This window comes from Dunckerocampus dactyliophorus, chromosome 16 (genome assembly GCF_027744805.1).
Source record: "Dunckerocampus dactyliophorus isolate RoL2022-P2 chromosome 16, RoL_Ddac_1.1, whole genome shotgun sequence".
Classification (NCBI taxonomy): domain Eukaryota; kingdom Metazoa; phylum Chordata; class Actinopteri; order Syngnathiformes; family Syngnathidae; genus Dunckerocampus; species Dunckerocampus dactyliophorus.
This window is the reverse complement of record NC_072834.1, coordinates 19,807,638-19,831,474: the sequence shown is the minus strand read 5'-3', so window position 1 is coordinate 19,831,474 and position 23,837 is coordinate 19,807,638. Positions and strand designations below refer to the sequence as shown.

General features: G+C 40.0%; 1 protein-coding gene across 1 annotated transcript; it reads left to right on the top strand.

The window, feature by feature from the left end:
• The first annotated feature begins 4,364 nt into the window (after nucleotides 1-4,364).
• On the top strand, nucleotides 4,365-22,537 carry LOC129169400 (multidrug and toxin extrusion protein 1-like). Its single transcript, XM_054755793.1, has 18 exons — nucleotides 4,365-4,490; nucleotides 9,028-9,129; nucleotides 9,214-9,282; nucleotides 9,348-9,496; nucleotides 10,482-10,524; nucleotides 10,589-10,633; nucleotides 10,720-10,817; nucleotides 11,042-11,139; nucleotides 13,055-13,236; nucleotides 13,385-13,493; nucleotides 16,938-17,013; nucleotides 17,100-17,169; nucleotides 17,235-17,367; nucleotides 18,272-18,366; nucleotides 20,507-20,570; nucleotides 20,633-20,866; nucleotides 22,332-22,369; nucleotides 22,460-22,537. Exons 1-16 carry the CDS (start codon nucleotides 4,365-4,367, stop codon nucleotides 20,821-20,823), a joined length of 1,650 nt encoding a protein of 549 aa, XP_054611768.1. The 3' UTR covers nucleotides 20,824-20,866; nucleotides 22,332-22,369; nucleotides 22,460-22,537.
• The last annotated feature ends 1,300 nt before the right edge of the window (nucleotides 22,538-23,837 follow it).

Sequence of the window (23,837 nt, the reverse complement as noted above, 5' to 3'; positions counted from 1 at the left end):
GGAACACATTACTCTCAACTAAGTGAGTGAGACACACACTTCCTTGTTCCATTACACAGTATATTGTCTGCTAGAGATGAGCAGCTACTGATGAGTTAGCTAAAATGTTTTTATTTTCCATCTTCTTCACTCACAGCGCTGTTTTTTCAGATGAAATAAACCCTAAATGAAGTCACTTTACCATCTTTACCATACTGCCACACATTTGACAGCAGGAAGGTAGCCATCCACATGTTATGTTAGTAACCTCACTGATTTGCACTATGTTAATTTAACCTCGTCTCCGATCTTTCGCTCCATTCAGGAGGAGATGATGTTGTGATGCTGTGGTATGTAAGTGCCGCGTTACAACGGATACACGTCAGTGTTCAACTTGTTTAGCCCCTTTTTCTGTCTTTTTATGTTTTGTTTGGCAACAAAATTGCAACTTTATTCTTTGTTTTCCTTCGTTGCTTTCGTTGCCTAGTCGTATTCTCTTGCCTCTTCAGTCTTTCCGGCCATGCGCTTCCTTCTTCCTCTCCGTGGGTGACGTAAGCACGTTGGTGACTAAAGCGATTCCTCGAGGCAGAAAAAAATCCTTGATTATTTTTTTGTAATCAAGGTACTCAAATTATTCGAGGAATCTTTGCACCCCTAAAGATTATATATTATTATATTTGCCATTCACTTTAATTGGTCACCATTTTGGGCCATCACTGAGTCCATATCCGGACCGAGCTCCGCCATTTGGTGATGGCTGAAATAGAGCTTTTGCAGGTCAGTTGTGCATAAAGTAGTAAACACAGGTGTTATAAATCACATTATTTCAGATTCACTTTCTTTTAAAGTACTAGTTAACTACCATCCAATCAGAATCCATGTTGTCAGTACACCCATCAGCCATAACATAATGACCACTTGTACAATTGAATATGATCCATTACTGTTACCGTTACACTATCCAGCACATGCTCACATCTCTGCGCTCCCACAAGGATGACACTGACTTGTCCTTGCAGTACCTTGATGTTGTGCAGGTCCAGGTGCTTGTTGTGCACAGCATCCCAATCTTCTCCTTCATCTGGCAGATGTCCCAGGTGCTCAGCTGGGAGGAGTCTAGAGATCATCAGGTCCAGACGGGAAAGGTCCAGATCCATGTTCAAGCAGTCCCGGCTGAGGGTGTACATGAGGAGGTCGTGCACATGACCAGGTTCTGCAGACATCACAGTCACACTGATTTCATCTCAAGGGTTAGGCAGTGGTTCTCAATTATTTTCTGTCATGCCCCCACTGGGGGACAGAAATGTTTTCGCACCACCCCTGATTTGAAATACTCTTGAGAACCCGAGAATATATATTCATTTATCTGTACTATACAGACTGAACTTGTAACTGAAAACAGCAAAAGCTGCAACAAAATGGAGAGGAGTGAAGCATACAAGCGTATTAAAGAGACAAATTGCATGCTGAGTACGACAAATTCATACATGTTGGCAGGTCTACACTAACACTGAAAGTCCTCCCTGCCTGTTTGCTGTGGGGGGTTTTTTCCCCAAACATTTCAACTCTCTTCTTAAATAATCTTCACAATCGAATGTCCTCATTTCCATAATATTTTGACATTGTTTGCATAATATAACTTTTTCCACAACCAAAGTTTCCAAAAATGACAACTTTATTGTGTTTTGTTGTCATAATATTACGACTTTAGAAAGAAAACCCAACTTTTTTCTTTAATATTTGAACTCTACACTACAAAAATGACATTGTTTGTTCATTTTTGACTTTTTTTTCTTGTAAGAATACACCTTTTTCCTCTTCATATTTTGACGTTATTCTCATAAAATTAAAGCTGTTTTTTCTGCTGCTTAATATTATTACATAATATAATATTATGACTAATATAATATGATTTTAGTCCCATAGAATTTTGGCATTATTCACATTAATATTATAACTTTTCCCCAACCTAATTTTCCAAAAATGTTGTTTGTTTCTCATAATATTATTACTTTAAAAAAAAAAACATGTTTTGTTTCTGTAATATTTCAACTATACTTTAATACTTTCAACTATAAAGACAAACATCAAAAATAACCTTATTTTTCCTCATATGATAAATAGAGCGTCATGTTCTGTAGTGCTGCTCTCCTGCTGCCTATCTGCTTTGTTGCAGCACACTTCTGGTCTGGGAGGAATCACCTGGTCACACCTGCAGCCAATTAATCCTGGGACTACTTTATCTTAGCTGTGCCTGTTTGTCACTCAATTGCCAGATTGTTCCCTGCTGCATACATGACTTCTGTAATCCTCTCCCCTGTACTTTCTGGTCCATCTCGTGTTACCGATAAACAACCTTTTGCAGGTTTTTTTGGTTTTTTTGTGGTTTAAATTGCAATCTCCAAATGTTTTTTTTGTCTCACTTCCCCTTCTTGTTTTTGCATATTGTAAAAAAGTTGAAAAATTGCTACAATTTGCATTTTGCACATTTGGATCTTAATGAGGTTTTAAGTAGAGCTACAATAAAAACAAGACAAGACAAACAAGAAAGTAATTTATTGAAAACAACAATTAAACCGAAATAGGCTGTTTATCAGCTGATCAAAAGTTTAAGACCATTGCTAAAAATAAAAAAAAAAAACTGAAATCCCCCTAAAATACAAATAGTGGGAACATTGCTCCAAGTGGTGAAGATGGCTTCACCAAGGGCATCAACTGTCTGGAACTGATGACCATTTTTATAAACTTCCCTTGCCATCCATCCCCAAATGTTGTCTATGGGATTTAAATAAGTGGAACATGCAGGATGGTCCAAAAGAGTGATGTTATTCTCCCTGAAGAAGTCCTTGGTCAAGCGAGCATTGTGAACTGCAGCGTTGTCCTGTTGAAGAACCCAGCTGTTACCACACAGACGAGGGCACTCATCATGAGGGATGCCCGCTGCAACATCTGCACGTAAGAACCCGCCGTTTGACAACCCTGCACCATCTGAAGCTCCGGTGTTCCACTGAATGAAAAAGCACCCCAGGTCATGATGGACCCCCATCCACTGTCGGGTAGAAAACATCTCAGGTGGGATCTCCTTGTCATGCCAGTAACGTTGGAAGCCATCTGGACCGTCAAGGTTACATTTTTTCTCATCAGAGAATGAAACTTTTATTCCACCTTTCAATGTCCCATGTTTGGTGCTCCCTGGCAAAGTCTAAACGGGCACTTTTGTGGCGTTGAAGGAGACGAGCTTTCTTTTTTGTTTTTTCAACCCTTTTCCCGCAGATGCTGTCTGATGGTTATTGCGCTGCAGTCGGCACCAGTAAGGGCCTTAATGTGGGTGGAAGACTGCCCTGTGTCTTGATGGACAGCAAATCGGATCCTCCGGCTCAGCGCAGTTGTGATTTTTCTGGGGAGGGGTCTACCACTTGACTTTTTTGTTCCATAATGCTCAGGATCTTTCAAAAAACTGTTTCAACTATTTCAACTTCCAGTCCAGGGTGTACCCCGCCTCTCGCCCAAAGTCAGCTGGGATAGGCTCCAGCATACCCCCGCAACCCTAGTGAGGATAAGCGGCAGAGAAGATGGATGGAACTATTTCAACTTTCTTCTTTTAAAGTATCTTCTCATAGGTATGACTTCATCACTGTATTCCCATGATATTTTTCCTCAATTCTTGTAACATAACTTTTTCCACATCTTGATTTTCCAAAAATGACAACTTTATCCATTGTTTTATTTTTTTCATAAAATTACAACTTAAAAAAAAATATTTCAATTTTTTGCTACTAAAAGGATTTTTTTTCCTCATAAGATTACATCCTCTGAAAAGTATGAATTTTTGTTGGTAATATTTTGACTTGATTCTTGTCAAATTACTGCAGATTTTTCCATTTTTGCTGTCGTGTCTTTTAGTTTTCTTGTTAAATTATATTAGTATGTGCCGCGGGCCAATAAAAAAAAAAAAAAACAGCAACGGGCTGCAAATAGCCTCCAGGCCGCACTTTGGACACCATTGTAGTGCAAATATACTTCATAAGACACCATGTGCTCAAAGAGGGCAGCATTTTCCTTTCAAACTTTCTCAAGCACTCCAAATCATTCTCAAAGTAAAAAAAAAAAAAAACTTTGAATGTCTTCCAAGCCTTCAGAGACGTCCTCTCTTTGGCGACACGTGTTACTGAGTGTCTTTAACGCTCGTCACGCTTGCTTACTCACACTCGGTGAATCAGTCGCCGTCTTGTCGAGCTTCAGAAAAACGTGATTCATTTTAGCAGAATCTTCCTCTGCAGGGAAGATACGTTATTGATTAGCAGCCAGGTAATAGGTTATCGATTGGGGAGGGGCGGGTGGAGAGGATGACACATGACGGTGTTTGTGCCAACGTTCATTCCGCCATGGAGGACTCAGCAGCGAGTCAAAGGCTCGGCGGGGAGTCCAAAAGAGACCGCAGCCTCAAGCTGAGGATCCCTGAAAGCTACAAGAATGAAATGCTTCTCTTGCTGAAGCTGGCCGGACCCGTGGTGAGATCCTGTCTCATCTCACACACACACACACACACACACACACACATACAGATATTTTTTGTTGCATAAATTTAGTTGCATAAAGTTGAAATACTAAAAAAATATATATATTTTTTTTTAAAGTGTGAAAAACAAAACAAAGTTGTAAGTTTTGAAAAATTAGGCTGCGGTAAAAGTTATGTGATGAGAATAACGTCAAAATATTATGAATAAAGTCACAATTACGAGAATAAAATGTACAAGAACAAAGTTGAAATGGAAATTTAAAAAAAATGTATTCTGTAATTTTACGAGAACAAAGTAAAAAATATTAAAAGAAAAAAGTTGTATTAAAAAAAGTCAAAATTTTCTGAGAATAAACTCTTAATATGAGAAAAACAATTATTTTAGTAGCATAAAGTTGAGGGCGGGAAAAAAAGTTGTAATATGGAAAAAGTTTTTGGAAAATTAGGTTGGGGAAAAGTTATAATATGGAAATAAAGTAAAATTTTTTGGAGTGATAAGTTTGGAACATTTCTAAAGCCCTTGACACAGTAGACCATAGACTCTTGGTTGAAATTTTACACAGCAGTGGCATTTCAAAATCATCCACTGACTGGTTCTCTGATTATTTAAACTGCTTGTTTCAGCTACATTTCTCCCTCTGATTGATTATGGAGATGTGCTGTATATGGGTGCTCCTCTCAGGTGTCTCCAATCTTTAAACACTGTATCAACGTGCCTTGAGGTTTGTCACTGGTGATGGCCACCTTACGCATCATTGTGACTTTTATGTGAAATCAGGACTGCCCTCTTTAAGTGTGCACAGGTATACGCATTGGCTAATCTTGATTTATAAGGCTCTGCTTGGCTTAGTTCCAACATATTTAAGTACAGTCAAACTTGTCTATAGCGGCCACTAGAGGGAGTCTGCAGAAGTGGCCGCTATAGACAGGTGGCCTCTATAGACAGGTTGGCATCCAGTTTGAATGTTGACCAGTAGAGGAAAAAAAATTTAAAAAGGGGGGGGGGGTGAATAATAATAATGTTGACCAGTAGAGGGCACTGCGGACTGCGGATAAAAGTTGTACAGCACTACTAGGCTTGTTATTATCATGGTTCATGGTTCATGGTTTTAATTCATCCTGAACATGCATGAGTCAAACAGTAGCACATCACATAGTACAATTCACAATTTTGCATGTCCAAAAAGGAGTAGGAAGAAGCAAAGCTTATTTAATCCTACCCCTCATCAGTTTCACATCAGTTGCAATACATTTATTCACCTCTTGTTCTTCCAAGTGTACTTTGTAGGTCTACATGACAATGTAGTGCAATCATAGCCAAGGTTTTTACTTACTAAAAGGAAGCTAGAGGCTTAATAATAACTGATAGAATATATCCACCACCCACAGAACAAAGCTGTGCTAGTAATGTCTTACGCTTGTTTTTTATATTTTACTTTTTATACGGCTGAGTTGTCATTACAGCTTTAGTTCATCAGGAAGTGACGGTAGGTGACGGTGGGCGTCCCGAGCAGGAGAGCTAGGCTCAGTGCTAGCTGTGAGTTTCGAGAGAGTTGGGAAGTGTGTTTATGTTGGCGTGGATGTAAAGTCCTGCAGTGTTCTCCGCTGTTAATAAAGCCATTAAAGTGCATCGGCGACGTGAGTCTCTCCTTCCCCACAAGAAGCGGCATTACAGTATTGACACACATTGTGCATATTGTCTCACACCAGGAAATAAACGGTGTCACTTGTTACAGGCATTGGCTGAACAGCTATGTAGTGGGGCTTGTTTAACCTTTGCCTTGTGGGCAAGCAGGAAGGAGAGACAATGCTGAGAGATGTGTGTGTGTTCTGAGCTGCTGTCTGGTGGCCGCGTTCAATAAATAAAGTTGGCAGAAGCAACAGGAGAAGTTTCCTTCTTTGCTTCGGAGCTGAATAACATTGACAAGTTAACAGACTAGTAGCGAACGGAAAAGAAGACGGCTTTTTTTGTGTCGAATACAGAAGATGAGGACTTTGATGGATTTGTGGATGAGGATTGATGAAAAATAACGTGAGTACATTCTAAAATACTTCAATTAAGTACAACCAAACTCAGTTTTGCTCCCGCTGCCGCATGCATGCTAGCGTATGTTTTTTTTTATTGTAGCGTCGCTGGGAGCACGTCCTGTTCCCAGCCTACTTTGCGGTAATGTTTTGGTGCAAATGCTCTTAAAGTTACATGTTTGACCAGGAAATAGCAAGCTCAAAAGAAGACGGCTTTTTTATGTGGAACAACTGACAGTTTGTGTGGATCTTGTGAATGATTGTGACTGAGCTAGGACTCAGTAATTAAAGTCTACACACGACGGCTTCATTGATTAAAAAACTAAACTTTTTCGTGCATGAAGCTTCTTCTTGAGTTGGCCGCTATATGCAGTCAGATATTGACCAAGGGAGACAAAATGGGTGGCCGCTGGCCGCGTTGGACAGGTGACTGCTATACACAGGGTCTATAACATGTAAATTTGCTGCGGGGGATTTTTAAGTGGCTGCTATAGGCAGGTGGCCGTTCTATAAAGGTGCCCGCTAAGACAAGTTTGACTGTACTTTACTTCAGAGAACTGAAAGTCACTATGCCTTGCGATCTTGTGACATCCTCCATCTCTCTGTTCCTCGCGTCTGAACTGAACTGAGGAAGCTTTGCACCCCCAGAGCGTGGAATTTTTTATAGGCTGAATTGAAGCTCTCTTGCTGTTGGACAGAGAGCATGAGACTACAGAACAATGCCTTTATTTTTAAATAGCTTTTATGTATTTGGCACAAAACACCTGCACTTTACAAAGTATGTGTATTCATATACATTGTATATTGTACATTTATCACGCGTGACAGGTGCTGCATCTCAATGGGTTTTTATCTGGTTAAATAAAAGTAAAATAAAAAAATTTTTTTTTTTTTAATAATCACAAAGACAAGAAAAAAGAGCAAAGTTGATAGTAATAATTGGCTTTTTCACCTATATGACAAAGCTGATATTTTTTTACGACAAAAAAAAAACTGTCATAATGAACTTAATCATAAAATAAAACAACCAAGGCAAGACATGAAAGATCACAAAAAAAAAATAGAATAAGAATAAATAAATACAGAACAGATCACGTGAAATGTGTAGTGCAATAAGTCCAGTTGTGTGTGTTTTTATCGCTCCCCCTCCATTGTATTGAAAAGCTACATGGTGTGGGGAAGGAATGATCTGCTCAGTCTTTCAGTGGAGCAGGACAGTGATAGTAATCTGCCACTGCAACTGCTCTTCTGTTGGGAGATGATGGATGGTGCATTGGATGAAAGGATGGAAAGGAGCCTCCTCAGTGTCCTTTGCTCTGCCACAGATGTCAGGCTGTCCAGCTCAGTGCCAATGACAGAGCCTGCCTTCCTCACCAGTTCGTCCATGCGTGTGGCGTCCTTCTTCTTGAGGCTGCTCCCCCAGCACACTACTGCATACAGGAGGGCACTAGCTACCATATTCTGGTAGAAGATCTGTAGCAGCTTCTTGCATATGTTGAAGGATGGTAGTCTTCTGAGGAAGTACAGATGGCTCTGCCCTTTCCTGCAAAGAGCATCCATGTTGGCAGTGCAGTCCAGTTTATCATCCAGAGGCATCCCAGGTATTTATAGGTGTGAACCACTTCCACACGGTCACCTTTAATGAGAACAGGTTCTGGGTGTGTCCTGTTTCTTCTAAAGTCCGCCACCATTTCCCTGGTCTTGGTGGTGTTGAAGTGCAGGTGGTTTTCGTCGCACCAGTTTACAAAGTCGTGGATCAGTTTTCTTCACTCGTCCTCCTGTGCATTCCTGATACATCCCACGATGGCCGTGTCGTCCACGTACTTCTGTACATGACAGAGTTGTACAGGGTAAACAGAACAGGAGAATATACATACAGTAACGTCATATCTTGTAAAATATCAAAGTGGCCTATACGTCCTGCGCCTATGCGTCAGGTTAGGAGGACTAAAATCTTACTGATTTTCAGCAAAAATTAGCCCAGACAACCAGACCAAAGTGGCGTGCGTGTCTGCCTGCTTTGCTTTTCCTTTATCACGCGCACCTGTTGCTAATTTGAGTTGTCCTATTTAATTCAGGTGCGTGCTTCTTCTGCTGTTGTTGCACTGTATGGTTTAGCGCTACACGCTACTGCAAACCTGTTATTACTAACATTTACCTGCACTTGGCTCCTGCTCTCTGCATACTGGGGCCGCCGCCACGACACCATCAAGCCAACACGTGACACGGACATCAATCAGCTGATCTTCAAAATCATCAAATGTTCCTTAAGGTGTTAGCTAACATAGCATCTTGTGCAGTACAGCCTGAGTTGAAAGACGTCATCGGCGCCGTGCTCCAGTTTTGTTTTCGTTTTTTTTTTGGCCATTTTCCATTGTTGATTTTTTTGTGATCTCAAATGCAAGACGCTTAAGGTGACGGACCAGATGCAGTTGATACCAGTTTTTGATTGGTATTGTCAGAGTGGTTTTGAAGGCGTCTTAGCTTCACGTTTGTCATTCCAGTTCATTTCCCAGCTGATGAGCTTCCTGATCGGCTTCGTCAGTTTGGTGTTCTGCGGTCATTTGGGTAGAAGCGAGCTAGCCGGGGTAGCGTTAGCCATAGCGGTGAGACAAGAGACACTCATTCTAATGAATAACTTGATTATGATTTGAATGTAAGCTCATTGATGACATCTTGTTTCCGCTCAGGTGATCAATGTGTCAGGTATCTCTATTGGCAGTGGCCTGGCCTCAGCGTGTGATACGCTCATATCTCAGGTATGCCGAGATCTCATACCTCATACGTTATTTATTAACGTGGATTCTTTTCAACTTCCTGTCAGACGTACGGCAGCGGCAACCTGAAGCGCGTGGGCGTGATTCTTCAGAGGGGGGTCCTGATTCTGCTGCTGGCCTGCTTCCCCTGCTGGGCCGTCCTGGTCAACACTCAGCCCCTCCTGCTGGCCGTTGGTCAGAATGCAGAGGTCGCCAGGTGCGTTTTTTTTTTTTTTTTAAATAGCATCATCCATCATAAGTGCTGAGACACACATAACATAATGATCATTTGAAATTTCCCTCAAATGTGTATATTTTTAATACATGTATTTTCTTTATAAAGTGGTGTGAAAAAGTGTTTGCCCCCTTCCTGATTTCAGATTTTTATTTTTTTTTTTGCATGTTCTGTCACACTTAAATGTTTCAGATCACCAAACGAATTTAATCAGTCAGTGACGACACAACTGAACACAAAATGCGTTTTTTTTTTAAATAATTTTTTACTATTTAAGGGAGGAAAAAAAAGGGAAGGGGGCACACACTTTTTCACACCATTGCATTTTTCGACTTCTGAAATGTATTATTGATTTGTAGTACTTTTGTGTTGCTGTGGAAATGTATTGTATTTGTTACTCTTTCTGCTTTGGATTCAATTTTATTTTTATTTAATTATTTATCACTTTTTTTTTTATTACTTTACCCCGCCTTTCACCCAAAGTCAGCTGGGATATACTCCAGGATACCCCCACTTTTTTGTTGCTTTTTAAATGTATTTTATTAAATTTATTTGTATTTATTGGTATTATTTTTTTGTCTTTGAAAATGTGTTTTGTATTGTAGTGTTTTTTGTTTTTGTTTTGTATTATATGTTTTGTGTTTTGTATTAATTTGTATTATATTTGTTTCTTTTTTTTTTTGGAAGTGTGTCTTTTATTTTATGTTCTAATTACTTATTTTCCTTTATTACATTTTATTGTACTGTAGTTGTAGTGGACATTTATGTATTTTTTTTATTTCTCTATTTACATTTATTCTGCTTTGTACATTTAGCAGTGATGCCCTTATGGTCTTATTTGCATGCTACCTGGTGACTGTGCTATGATATGCGGTGATGTTTGAATACATCTCGTGGCGTTCTCACACATGTTTAAGAGAACTGTGACGTGAGGTTGAGCTGATGGCGTTTTTCTCCTTTCTTTAAGCCTCTCTCAACTCTACGTGAAGATCTTCATGCCGGCTCTGCCAGTGAGTTCCACAAAAGCCTTTTTGTGTGTTGCATTATTGATTTAATTGACTCTCTTCATGGCAGGCGGCCTTCATGTACCAGCTGCAGGGGAGGTATCTTCAGAATCAGGTGCGTGTAATAACGCCATGACTGACTGCTGCTGGCGCTGTTCCTTTTGTGCGAGCGTGAATGAGCGGCCCACTTATCGCTCTCAGGGCATCATGTGGCCTCAGGTGATAACCGGAGCCGTCGGGAACGTTTTCAATGCAATCATCAACTACATCTTCCTGGGGGTGTTGGAGCTGGGGGTGGCGTGAGTACACACTTCACCTCATCTTATTTCATGATTGCTTTTAAGACGACATTTTAAATGCAGTAAATTAATAAAGCTAAGATGTTTTCTTCAGATAGTCCAGCAGACTGTGTATATTGACCTATGTTGGATTGCTTTTAGCATATTTTGTTAAAAATGTATCAAACCGGTGATTGTCTGCATTGTTGTTGCTGTTATTGTCTTCCCCCCCGCCCCAAAAAAAGTGGCTCGGCAGCGGCTAACGCCATCTCTCAGTACTCCTTGGCTGCCTTTCTGTATGTCTACATGAGCGCCAAGGGCCTTCACAAAGCCACGTGGGACGGTCAGTAACAGTTGATAATAGAACACAAATATGTAGCAGCTGATAATGCAACATATAACAGCTGATAATGTAACATAACTGATAATATATCATTAATAACTAGCAGCTGATAATGTTATTGGAACAAACACTGCTGCACCAGAAAGGCCTGTGAATGCTAATATCCCCTCTAGGGGTTGAGAGTGGTATTGCAATGGCACGATTGCCTGTGCAGGGAGGTGCTCAATAGCTTCAGGTGGTGCCATAGTGTTGTTGCTATATTTTTGTACAGTGATTATGTTTTAAGGCTGTAAAACCCCTTGCCAGACACTTTATACACTTTTCTCAGACATTTTGTCGCATTTGTCTCTTGTTTAAACCCTCTCAAAGTTCACATTTCATTTGAATTTTAATGATGAACTTATGAGACTGGACACAAGAAATTAAGCGACTCACTCGTCTGATGGTGGCTCGTCCTGGCGCCGTTAGGCTCCTCCTCTATATTCCTCCTCCTCGTCCTCCATGAGCCGAAGATTCATTTACAGTATTCCGTGCGCCCCACAGCCGTGTAACTTCTGCCTTCATTCAGCAGCAGTCCTGCACACAGCAGATTGATTGACAATGACTACAGCCCATCAATACGCAGAACACAATGGGCGGGTTCTTCCTTGGCCAATCAGGACTGTGGCCCTATACATACTGAGATGAAGTGGACGCTCTTCAACTCTCACATGAGTATACAACACCCTCTACTGGTAGCAGCAGTAAATACAATAACAGACCCAAGCAACAGAGCACTGATAGATCACTCTAATACACCACAAGGACACAGAACACAATGCACATCCATACAAAAAGTGCAAAAAATGCACTTAAAAAAAAAAATCAGTGAAAGAGTGAATCCACGAAAGGTGAACCGCGATGTAGAGAGGGAAAACTGTATTAATAAATGTTGACCTTATTCCCATAATGTAACTTTTTCCTCTACTTAATTTTCCTAAAATTAAAACTCTTTGTTTTTCTTTATAATATTACGGGAAAAAAAAAAACTTATACTTTCTCTAATATTTCAACTTCATTCTACAAAAATGATATTTTTCTTCATAATATGACTATTCTCGTAAAATACAACCTTTTTCTCTTAATATTTTGGCTTTATTCTTGTAAAATGACTGCTTATTTTTCCATTTTAGCACTTGTTTTTTTTCTTGTTAACTTATATTTTTAGAATGTGCGGAAGGCCAATAAAGATTTTTTATTTTTTTTTTTTAAACAGCTGAGGGTCGCACTTTGAAGACGGCTGAGCTAAGTCCTCTTACCGTGTATCATCTTAATCAGATTGCTGTGGTAATCCATAACGGTTTTGGAGAATAATCAAAACTCTGTCAAAGACAGAGCTCGCAGTTCAAAGCAAAAAATCAGCAGAGAGACGACTAGCATCTAAAAAAAAAAAAAAAAAAAAAAGCACTCGTTAGTTGGGACACTCGTGTGCCAAGGTACCACTGTACCTGTATAAATGACAATAAAAAACACCAGCAGTGATCCACTACCTTCTCGCTTCTCTCTGGCAGCCGCCGTACTCCGCGATAACTCGACTCACTGCGACCGTAGCTACAAATAACTTTGGTCTTGTGGAGAGAGCCATCTGCCAGGACTTTGGAGCTGAACTTACCAATAAAAATACTCCTTTCTTTCTCCATTTCTACTCAATATTTTTGTTCCCGCTTGCCGCTCCACATCCACCACTGCATGTCCTCAAAATACGGTGTGTGCACATTAATCACACGTCAAAAAAAACAGTAGCGATAAATGAAATTTCCACATTGACAGCCCTAAAAATAACATAAAATAAATTTAAAAAAATGTTGCTGAATGGTAAATACCCGTGGCTCCACTGTAATGTGATGAACGCATGCCCATTCTTGTCGTCTTCCAGGCTGGTCGTCAGACAGTTTGCAGGAATGGGGATCCTTCCTGCGTCTGGCCGTCCCCAGCATGCTGATGACGTGCTTGGAGTGGTGGCTCTATGAGATCGCTGGCTTCCTGGCAGGTTTGATCAGCGAGGTGGAGCTGGGAGCCGAGTCCATCCTGTACCAGCTGGCCGTCATGGTCTACATGGTAACATGTACAGTTTTTTTTATTTTTTGCCTTCCTTTCTGGAAGTGACTGAGCTCTGTCGACCAATCAACACGCTGCTGTGTCTAGCCACTGACCACTGTGATTGTGCATACATGATGTCAGCATTTTGCCGTCTTCTACCCCGCAGTTTCCGTTGGGCTTCTCGGTTGCCGGCAGCGTCCGTGTAGGAAACGCTCTCGGCGCAGGAAACACGGAGCAGGCCAAGCTGTCCAGCAAGGTCTCCCTCGCATGCGCACGTACGCTATACACACACGCAGCGGAAAATGCACCATCCAACACCAACACTGATGACCGATTGCTTTAAATCAGGGGTGTCCAAATGTTTTTCCCAGCGAGGGCCACATAGTGAAAAATGAAAGGATGCAACTTGGCCACTTAGATATTATATTCTAAGGGTATGCTAAGAAGTTATATAGATTTCAAGAAGAAACTGCACCTCAGCTTTGTCATACAGGTGAAAAAGACTATTATTAGTATCAACTTTGCTCTTTTACCTCATTTTTCCATTTTCTTCTTGTATTATTATGACTTTGTTCCCATAATATTTTGACTTTTTTCCCATATTTTTTCCCAACCGCATTTTCCAAAAACACAACTTTATTTCGTTTTGTTTGTTTCTCATAATATTACGACTTTTAGAAAAGAACGTATTTTTGGTTTAATATTTCAACTCTCATCGACTGGAAGAAAGCCACAGTGGAGGTTGGATTCACAGACAAAATCCACAAGGTTCTTGCTCTACGATTCCATAAGTCATCCATATAAAGTCTTATGACAGAATATAGTGTAAGACCAGCCAAGGTCGTCTCTCAGATATTGTTTAAAAACCATTTGGGTTCTTCTCTGAAATGAGACAATCCCTGAAATTGCCTATGATAGACTGGCTGAGAGGTTCTAAAGCCGAGGTGTCCACACTTTTTCCAGTGAGAGCCACATAGTGAAAAATGAAAAGATGCTAAGAAGTTACATTTCAAGAAAAAAATGCATTTCAGCTTTGTGATTATCGGTGAAAAAGTCTATCATCTTCACTCTTTTTTTTCACCCATTTAAAAAAAAAAAAAATATTTCAACTTTCTTCTTAAATAAATTATGTAAATTTTTGCCTTTATAATATTTTGACTTAATATCGTAACTTTTTTACCTAACTTAATTTTCCAAAACTTTACAACTTTTTTTCTTTGGTTTGTTTCTCATAATATTACAACTTTAAAAAAAATGGATTTTTCTTAAGCTCATTCAATATCAAAGACGTATTTATACGATTTTATAGTCCCGAACGCCCGATCCCAACAAAGTAGTTTGTCCGCTAATGGATTTCACTTCAGAGCACTTTTAATCCATTAAAACGGCCACAAGGTGGCAGAAGAGCATTTGATAAGAGCTCGGCAGAGATCATGTGGGCAGAAGAAACACACATGACAGGAAGGAGGAAGTGGAAGGGCGTGGAGGAGTGTAGCGTGCAGAAGGTTACGCATTGTAGGGAAATTTAACGCATGCACACACACACACACACACGCACAAGCGCGCGCGTGCACGCACACATACAGTAGTTCTGTTCCCAATGTGAAAACTGGAAGTAGTTCATGGTGTTATATTTGTAAATAAATTGTTATTTTGATGTAAAACAACCCTTTTTTGTGTTGTTTAGATGTTTGAGCTGTCACAAAAGCAAAAAATATTTCTGTCAAAGTGAAAGTTATGCTTGAAATTGATTTTTTTTCACAAAAAGCTGGTTTTCTCCCTTTTCTAGTCAGGAACTGGTATTTTCCTGAAACTTACCTATGTTCTACTGCTGATTACTAAAGGACGGAAAAAGGTAGAAACTAACTTTTTTTTTTTTCTGATGGTAGGTTCCATGTTTATACTGGTATAGCCACAGAACACAATATATTCTGTGTGCCTTGAAAGAGCACTCAAAATGGTGTAAAATGGACGGTACTGAAGGGGTTGTCTTTTGAAAAATGGCTGGGATTGAATAAGTTAATATTTCAACTCTGTGCTGCGAAAATGATATTTTGTCTCATAATGATACAAGTATCCTTAAAAACTTTGACTTTTTTCCTGTTGGAATGAAACTTTTTTTCTCTTAACTCGTTGACTGCCAGAAACGTCTTTTGCTTTTTTTCGTGGGAGCTACAGGTCAAAGGTCTTGTTCATCCTGTGTGTGAATTTCAGACTTATAGACAACGTATTTCTGGCAACAGTTCTCTTTTCTTCCAACCGGCAGCGACAGATTAGCTAGGAAGAAGACGGAAATTGGTGGATTGTGGGTTGAGAGAGGAAAATGGCGAAGCGCATTCGGAAATCGTGCGGAGACAAAAATTACAGGCAGCTAACCCTGTCACAGAGCTTGTGTGGCGGTGGATCTGGCTTTTATTAGCGCCGCGATCGTAAAAGATAAGAGGGGACATGGGTGATGCAGGTGACGTCGTTGATAATGGAAGCCAGAGCAACAAGCGAGTAGTGGCGCGACACCGGAGCCTAACACGGGAAGCAGTCCGGAGTCGTACACACACGCATACTGTAAATAGTTTACACACACACACACTTCTATAAATAGTTTACACACGCATACTGTAAATAGTTGACACACACACACCTGTAATTATGCATTATGTTCTAAATCTGTGAATAAATGTAGTTGTTTTGTCATCAAAATCCTTTTTTCCTGTTATTTTTTTTGTTTCATAGAAGTAAACAACTGTTCAGATGTTTGAGGTGTCACTAAAACTAAAACTATGGACGTCAATCACCGTTCTGCTTGAACTTGCTTCTCTGCAGAAAAAGCTCGTTTTCTCTGGGTTTTTTTGGTCAAAATCGGGTGTTTTTGTTGAAACTACCCTATGTTCTACCGCCAATATCTCTTGACCCAAAAAGGCTAGAAACAAACTTATTTTCCTGATGAAAGAAGAGAGTCTAAAGTTTCTTTAGGTAGTTTCAATGTTTATGTAGTCCTGAAACTCAATATTCTGTGGGTCGTGAAAGTTCAGCAAAAATGCCCAAAAACTCTTGCAGCATGGAGCTCTCTGCTCTGAACATGGCTGGCAGTCAATGAGTTCACATGTAGACTGTTTTTCTCAAAATATTACAGCTGTTGTTTCCAGTTCTGTTTTAATTTAAAAAGAATGATCTAGTGCAGGGGTGTCAAACTCGTGCCATGGAGAGCCGAGACATTGAAGGTTTTCTTTCCAGACGGTCACTAAAGCAGGTGATTTTAATGACCAACACCTTCAGTTTGAGGGAAGGAGCTCATCAATGAAATCACCTGCTGAAGAAACTGGTTGGAGAGAAAACTGGCAGCGTCTCGGCCCTCCAGGGCACGAGTTTGACACATGTGATCTAGTGTTAGCGCTTTAGCATCACATAGCTATTATGCTAGTGTTGCTAACGTTTCTGTCCTCCTGTCCCACTCCTTAATGTTACTACATTGTATGTGATCTATTACGTTGGACATGTGCAGAGTTACAGTGTATATGTCAACAGTGGATGGAGTACACGATAAGTACACACACAGCTGGCATTAAAGCTACACACACACACACAGTAGAGCTTACAAAAAGCACAGTCTACTTTCCAATACACGATTGTGGCACCTCTGGCACTTAAAAAGTAAAAAAATACTACTTATAATGATGTGTAAGTTGTGCGTTGTGTTGACTTTGTTTGTTTGTCCGGTCCAGTCGTCATCTCCTGCTTCGTCGGGGCACTCCTCGCCATGTCTCGGAACGTGATCGCTTACATTTTCACCACAGACGAGTAAGTAGCGATTGCTAACATGCTGAACTGGGTTACGCTTTGGTGAGCGTCCTTACCCACAATCCTTTGCTCCTGTCGGCGTGCAGGGACATTGTGGGGAGGGTGGCCGACATCCTGAAGTTGTACAGCTTCATCCACGTGGCCGACGCCTTTGCGGTGAGCAAAGAAACAAGAAAGCGTTTGTGGTCAAGCGGCGCTGAGCTGCTGTGTGCGCCCCCTAGGCCGTGACGGGGGGTATCGTCCGGGGAGCCGGCAAGCAAATGATGGGAGCGGTGTGCAGCTTGGTGGGCTACTATGTGGTGGGCTTCCCCATCGGAGTGTCGCTGATGTTCCCCGCCCACCTGGGCATCCTGGGTGAGAATGAAGTGGTGGATCAGATGAAATCCAGGGGTGTCAAAGTGTGGCTGGTTTGTTTTTGTTTGTTTGTTTTTTATTGGCACGCGGCACATTCTAAAAACATAATTTAACAAGAAAACTAAATAAAAATGAAAAAGTTACTTGAACAAAGTTGTAATATTATGAGGAAAAATAATTTTTTTTATAAAGGTGAAATATTAAAGGAAGACTATTTTGTGAAAGTCTTAATCAAGAAAACAATAGAGTTGTAATTTTTGGAATAAGTTGCAGGAAAAAGTAGTAATGTCATAATTTATTTATAATAAAATGAAGTCATAATTTATAGATTACATATAGAGAAAATTTACCACAAAAATATTTGAAATTAATTTTTAAAAAAGAGCTGTAGTTCAAAATAGTCAAAGTAGTGAGAGAAAAAAATTATAACGACAAAAAAAGCAGTTCTACGACAAAACGATTTTGTAGTTTTTTTAGCATAGCTGAAATATTAAAGAAACATTTTGTTTTTAAAACGTCTTATGTTATGAGAAACCAAACTAAGGTAATTTTTGGAAAAGAAGGTTGTGGAAAATTTTGAAAAAGGAAATTGAAGTTGTTGGAAAACAGCAGAAATTTAAAAAAAATAACAAATTTTACAAGAATCAACTCAAAATATGAAGAGGCCAAAGTTGTATTCTAATGAGAAAAAAGTTTCCATTTTTATGAGAATAAGCTTCAGAAAGATTGAATGAAGATTTAGATAACTTGGAAAAATTAAAGACAAAATTTAGTTGTTGTTTTTTATAGCTGTAATATTATGAGAAACAAAACAAGGACATCCCTGCTCTAATCAAATCTACAAGTATTATTATTTGAGGTACTGATTGATCCGGAATGCTTTGGTCTGTCCTCGTCACTGCAGGACTGTGGGCCGGTTTCCTCATCTGCACAGTGATCCAGTCGCTCTTCTACACCGTCTTTTTGTGCCGACTCAACTGGAAGAAAGCCACAGTGGAGGTTGGACTCGCACACAAAATCCACAGGGTTCTTGCTCTACGGTTCCATTCGTCATCCATAAAAAAGTCTTACAACAGAAGATAAGACCTGCCAAGGAGCTCAGCCACCATCAGATTTTGTTAAACACCAGTAGGGTTCTTGCTCTGAAACGAGATCGTCCCTGAAACTGACTGATTGGCTGAGAGGTTCTAATGCACGGGTGTCCACACAAAAATGAAAGGATGCAAGGGCCGCTTTGATGTTTTGTAATATGCTGAGAAGTTATGCTGTCTATATTTGTGGTATACTGTAGGTGAAAAATCCATAATATTATGACTTTAATCTCATATTTGAACTTTAGTCTCATAAACTTTTCCCCAGCCTACCTTTAAAAAATGACAGTATCTCATATCTATACAGTATTTCTCATATTACCACTTTTAAAAAAATAACGTATTTGTACTTTAATATTTCACCTCTATGCTACAAAATAACATTATTTTTCCTCCAAATATTACAAGTTTATTCTCATAAAATTCTGACTTTTTTGCTGTTAGAATGCACCTTTTTTCCTCTTCATAATTTGACTTTTTTCTCAGAAAATTACTGATTTTTTTCCTTTATTTTTTTTCCAACTATTTCAACTTTCTTCTTGTGTATTTTCTTATCGTAATGATGACTTTCTAATATTTTTACTTTATTCTCCTAACATAACTTTTTCTGCAACAATTTACAACTTAATTTGTGGTTTTGTTTTTCATAATATTTTACGCTTGTAAAATTACTGCTGTTTTTTCCAATTTTTGCTGTTGCTTTTTTTAAGGTTTCTCATAAATTATATTTTTAGAATGTGCGGTGGGCCAATAAAAAAACAGTCACAGGCCGCAAATGGCCCCTGGGCTGCAGTTTGGGCACCACTGCTCTAAAGTCAGTGTTTCCCGGCACAAATACATTTACCGTAATTTCCGGTGTATAAGCCACACCAGTGTTTAAGCCCCACCCACTAGATTTAGAGAGGAAAAACAGATTTGTACATATATGAGCCGCACATGTCCACATCATAAAATGGCATATTGTGGCGCGCACGAGTTTGCGAGGACCAGGCAGCTCTTTATTTGATAGGAGCCAATCATGAGCTATGGAAAAAATGGCCTCATCTTAAAAAGAATACTAAAATAATACAAAGAATACTAAAATCATCACACAGCAACTTAACACTCAAAGCACAAGGGAAGAAATATACATTGCAAGTACCAATACGAGTTTAAAATAAAAAAAACAGCTATTTTAACTTCATCCTATGGTGCATTTCACCCCAGCAAAGCATTTAAATTGTTTTTTGCTGCAATGATGTCAGCCTCCCTCTGGGCTCCTTGGGCTCCCTCTGCTGGACAGAGGAAACATTGCAGTATTGCTATTTTACAAGTCATAAAAACCATTACGGACCAGTGTACTATCCGCACTAAAAGATGCATGAAAAACGCAAAGCAACGCTTTAATATTTCATCTTTTTATTTCATCATGAGAATATTATTTTTGATTCATATTAAAACAAACTTCAAGTTGTCAATGAAACAATTTCATAGGATTTAAGTTTCCAAGACAGATAATTCAGTGGTGTGGATAATTCAGAGAGTTTGCCGCCCCCTTGCTGATTTCTTTTTTTTTTCCTCCCATATTTGCCACACTTAAATGTTTCAGATGATCAAAGACATTAAAATATCAGTCAATGGCAAGATGATTTTTAAAACTTGAAATAGTATCGCAAACAAACAAAAAAAAATAAAGTCTTTTTTTGGAAAATTAGGTTGAGTGATAGGTCATAATAATATGGGAATAAAGTCATAATATAACGGAAAAAAATGTAAATATTTGGAAAATAAACGTAAAAAAAACATAAAAAATGGAGAAAAAATGAGCGGAGACTGAAGTTGACACAAATAATGTGCTTTTTCACTTATATCTCAAAGATAGGTAGAAGAGAAACCATTCCTTATACTTTGATCTGTTTCGGATTGAGGAGTCTGACCCATGATGGTGATTAACTGTGTCAGATATCCCTCAAGATCAATAGAGTTCTTGCTCTTACGTGTCTCAACACACAAAGATGCCATCAAAGACTGTCACTGTGCTTCCTCTGTGATGTGTCTTCCTGGATCAGGCTCTGGTCCGAGCTGGAGTCCACGTCCAAGAACCAAGCAAGATCTTTGTCATAGAACAGAAAGGTAAACTGAGTGAAATCTGCCTAGCAACCACACCTGTTCAAAGTCTCTGCCTCCCCTGCCAGCCTGTGACCAGGACTGCAGTCCTTCCGGTTCTGCAGAGCCCGGTTCAGAGTGGACCGGGTCGGACGGCTCGGCCTTGTCCGTCAGGCAGCTGGCGCTACGGCGTGGACTCGCGGCGCTCGCCATGATTGCCCTCCTGATCGCTGGGGTCTTCGTCAGCGAGCTGCTTGTCGACCTCCAGTTAGGCGAGTGACCGTTGGGAGACGATGGCCGCCTATGTCTCATGGAATACTTCAGTAAGTACACAGGGTACTCTGTCTCCGGGCTTCCAACCCCGCGGCTTCACTCTCACTTCTTTTCAGAAATATATGAATAAATAAGTCAGCGCTGTTTTGTGATTGACCATAGCCTATTATTAGTGAAAAAGATGCACACATAAGCAAATGTTACGTATTTTTTGACTACATGAAGCATTTTCAAGTATTGGTATGTAGTATTCTACAGTGGTCACTAGGTGTCAGTAATGTTACATGCCTGAGTCTGTATGTCTTAAAGGGAGAGTTGGGATTTCTTGACATGAAGTTGTATGACGTCCCCATCAGCAGTGACTTGTGCGACCTATATACGTTTTTTTCTTCTTCATGTAGCATTTTTGGCTGGTGCGACTTATAGTCCAGAAAATTCAGTACTTCCCGAGTGTGTGAGTTTTGACAATGTAGTGCTGTCCCATTGTCATTGCGCACTTCCTGGAAATGGCGATGGCAGTATTTGCCCTCGTCTTCTCTCCTTTTTAACGGTGAATTGCAAGCAACATTTTTGCGTGTTTTGAGTGCAACCAGCGCGTACCAGATTGCTTTTTGCTGTACTTCTCAGTGTGAACGCACTTAAAGGAAAACTGCACTTTTTTTTATTTTACCCATCATACACAATCCTCATGTGAAACGTTAGCACACATCTTCCGTCACACGTCGAAGGTTCTGAACCTCATTTGTCCAAAAGTAGTTGGCGGCAGCAGCGGTGGCGGCTCTCCTAAAGTCTGCCATGATTGGTAGTAGCAAACAGACACACGCTTGCCACGCTGCTGCTGTTGACGGAAGTAGCGCCCAGGAAAGAAGTTTCAGTGTTGTTTAATATGATCAAAATACTGTAAGTATTACATGTTATCATGAATATACCTTTTACTGCAAGGATATAAAACCATAAAACCTTGTTGGAGGTTTTTTTTTTTTTTTTAAGAGGGCTTTATAGTGAAGTAGGTGTGTCCCATGACGTGCATTGTTAGCTCCCTCATGCTAACTGTTTTTCTCCCTTTAGAACGCACAGAAAAGGGACAGATGTGTGCTCATGTTTCACATAAGGATTGTGGATGATGGGCAAAATAAAAAATGTATTTTAAAAAAGTGCAGTTTTCCTTGAAGAGCTTAAAGACAAGGTTAAGTGCAGCCATGGACGTGAGGGGAGTCACTCACCACCTGGTCACGTGCTGCCCCCTGCGGGTGACTGTAGAGTACAACAGAAGCGCATTAGTAAGTGTAGCCTTGTCTAGATTCGATTTTTTTTTTCCATCTAATAAGATTTGACAGGAGCACAAATGATTAGCCAATATAATCAGACAGAAGGTATAAGCGTCTCAACGCTAAACGAGATGTCATCACGGCATCTGAGCCAGCATGTCTCATATACTTTGCTCAATTTCACCCAAAATCTTTTACATCGATTTTTTTATGATTGAAGTAAAAACCTATTTTGGTCCAATTACAGAAGCAAAGACGGCAAGCTTTGTCTACATTAACGAAATGGTAAAACGTTTCTATTGTTAAATAATTCTAATAATGATGATAAAACATATGTCATGTATATATAATGACACGTGGTGATGTTTTTTGCAGTTTGCATTCTCACGTGATTCACGGACGTTTCATGGAAGACTTTCATATGGAAACATGTAAGATGACAAGTAATAAAATACATGCAATATAGCATGTCTGCTGTTCTTTCATTATTTTAATTACAAGAAAAAAAAAGTATTTCATTTTAAAGTGCTGACCTTGAACCCACGCACGCTGAATATGACAAACATTTAGTTTTTTATGTTAAAGTGCATATGAAATCAGCCGCCTGCTACCATCGCTCATCACAGGGTTGACATCAGGAGCCGTCATGTCGGGAACGCTTCCTCTCCGGAGGCCGCAATCAGTGCCCCGTTGTGCCGCCATTAAGCGTGCGTGGAGGCGTTCGGGTGACGACGCAGAGTACAGCAACTTGAAAAGACTATTAGACTCTTTCTCCCCTTTGTGTGTGTGTAAATCTGATCTATTAAATATAGCTCTATGTCATTACACTACACTCTTGGTCAAAATCTTAAGAACAGTTGAAAAATTGCTAGAATTTGCATTTTGCACATTTTTGATCTTAATGAGGTTTTAAGGAGAGCTACAATATGCAAAAACAAGAAGGGGGAGTGAGACAAAAAACATTTGGAACTTGTAATTCAAACAAAAATACAAAACCAAACTGAAATAGGTTGTTTATCAGCTGATCAAAACTTTAAGACCACAAGCTATAAAAGCCAAAATCTGCTCAAAATTGTCAGGCATTCCCACTGTCATGCTCTCCTGATGGCTAAAGCTAAGAAGCTTTCTCTTTTTCAACATGGTGGGATTGTGGAGCTGCATAAGCAAGGCCTCTCGTAGCGTGCCATTGCTGCTGAGGTTGGGTGCAGTAAATCAGTCATTCTAAATGTTTTGAAAGATCCTGAGCATTATGGAACAAAAAAGTCAAGTGGTAGACCCAAAAAAATCCCACCTGTGCTGAGCCGGAGGATCTGATTGGCTGTCCATCAAGACACAGGGCGGTCTTCCACCCACATTAAGGCCCTTCCTGGTGCCAACAGCAGCGCAATAACCATCAGATGGCATCTGCAGGAAAAGAGTTTAAAAAAGGAATTCAAAGAGCTCGTCTCCTTCAACGCCACAAAAGTGCCTGTTTAGACTTTGCCAGGGAGCATCAAACATGGGACATTGAAAGGTGGAAAAAAGTTTTATTCTCTGATGAGAACAAATGTAACCTTGACGGTCCAGATGGCTTCCAACGTTACTGGCAGGACAAGGAGATCCCACCTGAGATGTTTTCTACAGTGGAGGGGGGTCCATCATGATCTGGGGTGCTTTTTCATTCAGTGGAACACTGGAGCTTCAGGTGTGCAGGGTCGTCAAACGGTGGCTGCTTACGTGCAGATGTTGCAGAGGGCATCCCTCATGACTGAGG

Coding starts and splice junctions, on each gene's coding strand:
- LOC129169400 (XM_054755793.1), top strand. CDS start 4,365: ATGGAGGACTCAGCAGCGAGTCAAAGGCTCGGCGGGGAGTCCAAAAGA. Junction 10,525..10,588: donor TCTTCATGCCGGCTCTGCCA/GTGAGTTCCACA, acceptor TCTTCATGGCAG/GCGGCCTTCATGTACCAGCT. Junction 17,014..17,099: donor TACATTTTCACCACAGACGA/GTAAGTAGCGAT, acceptor GTCGGCGTGCAG/GGACATTGTGGGGAGGGTGG.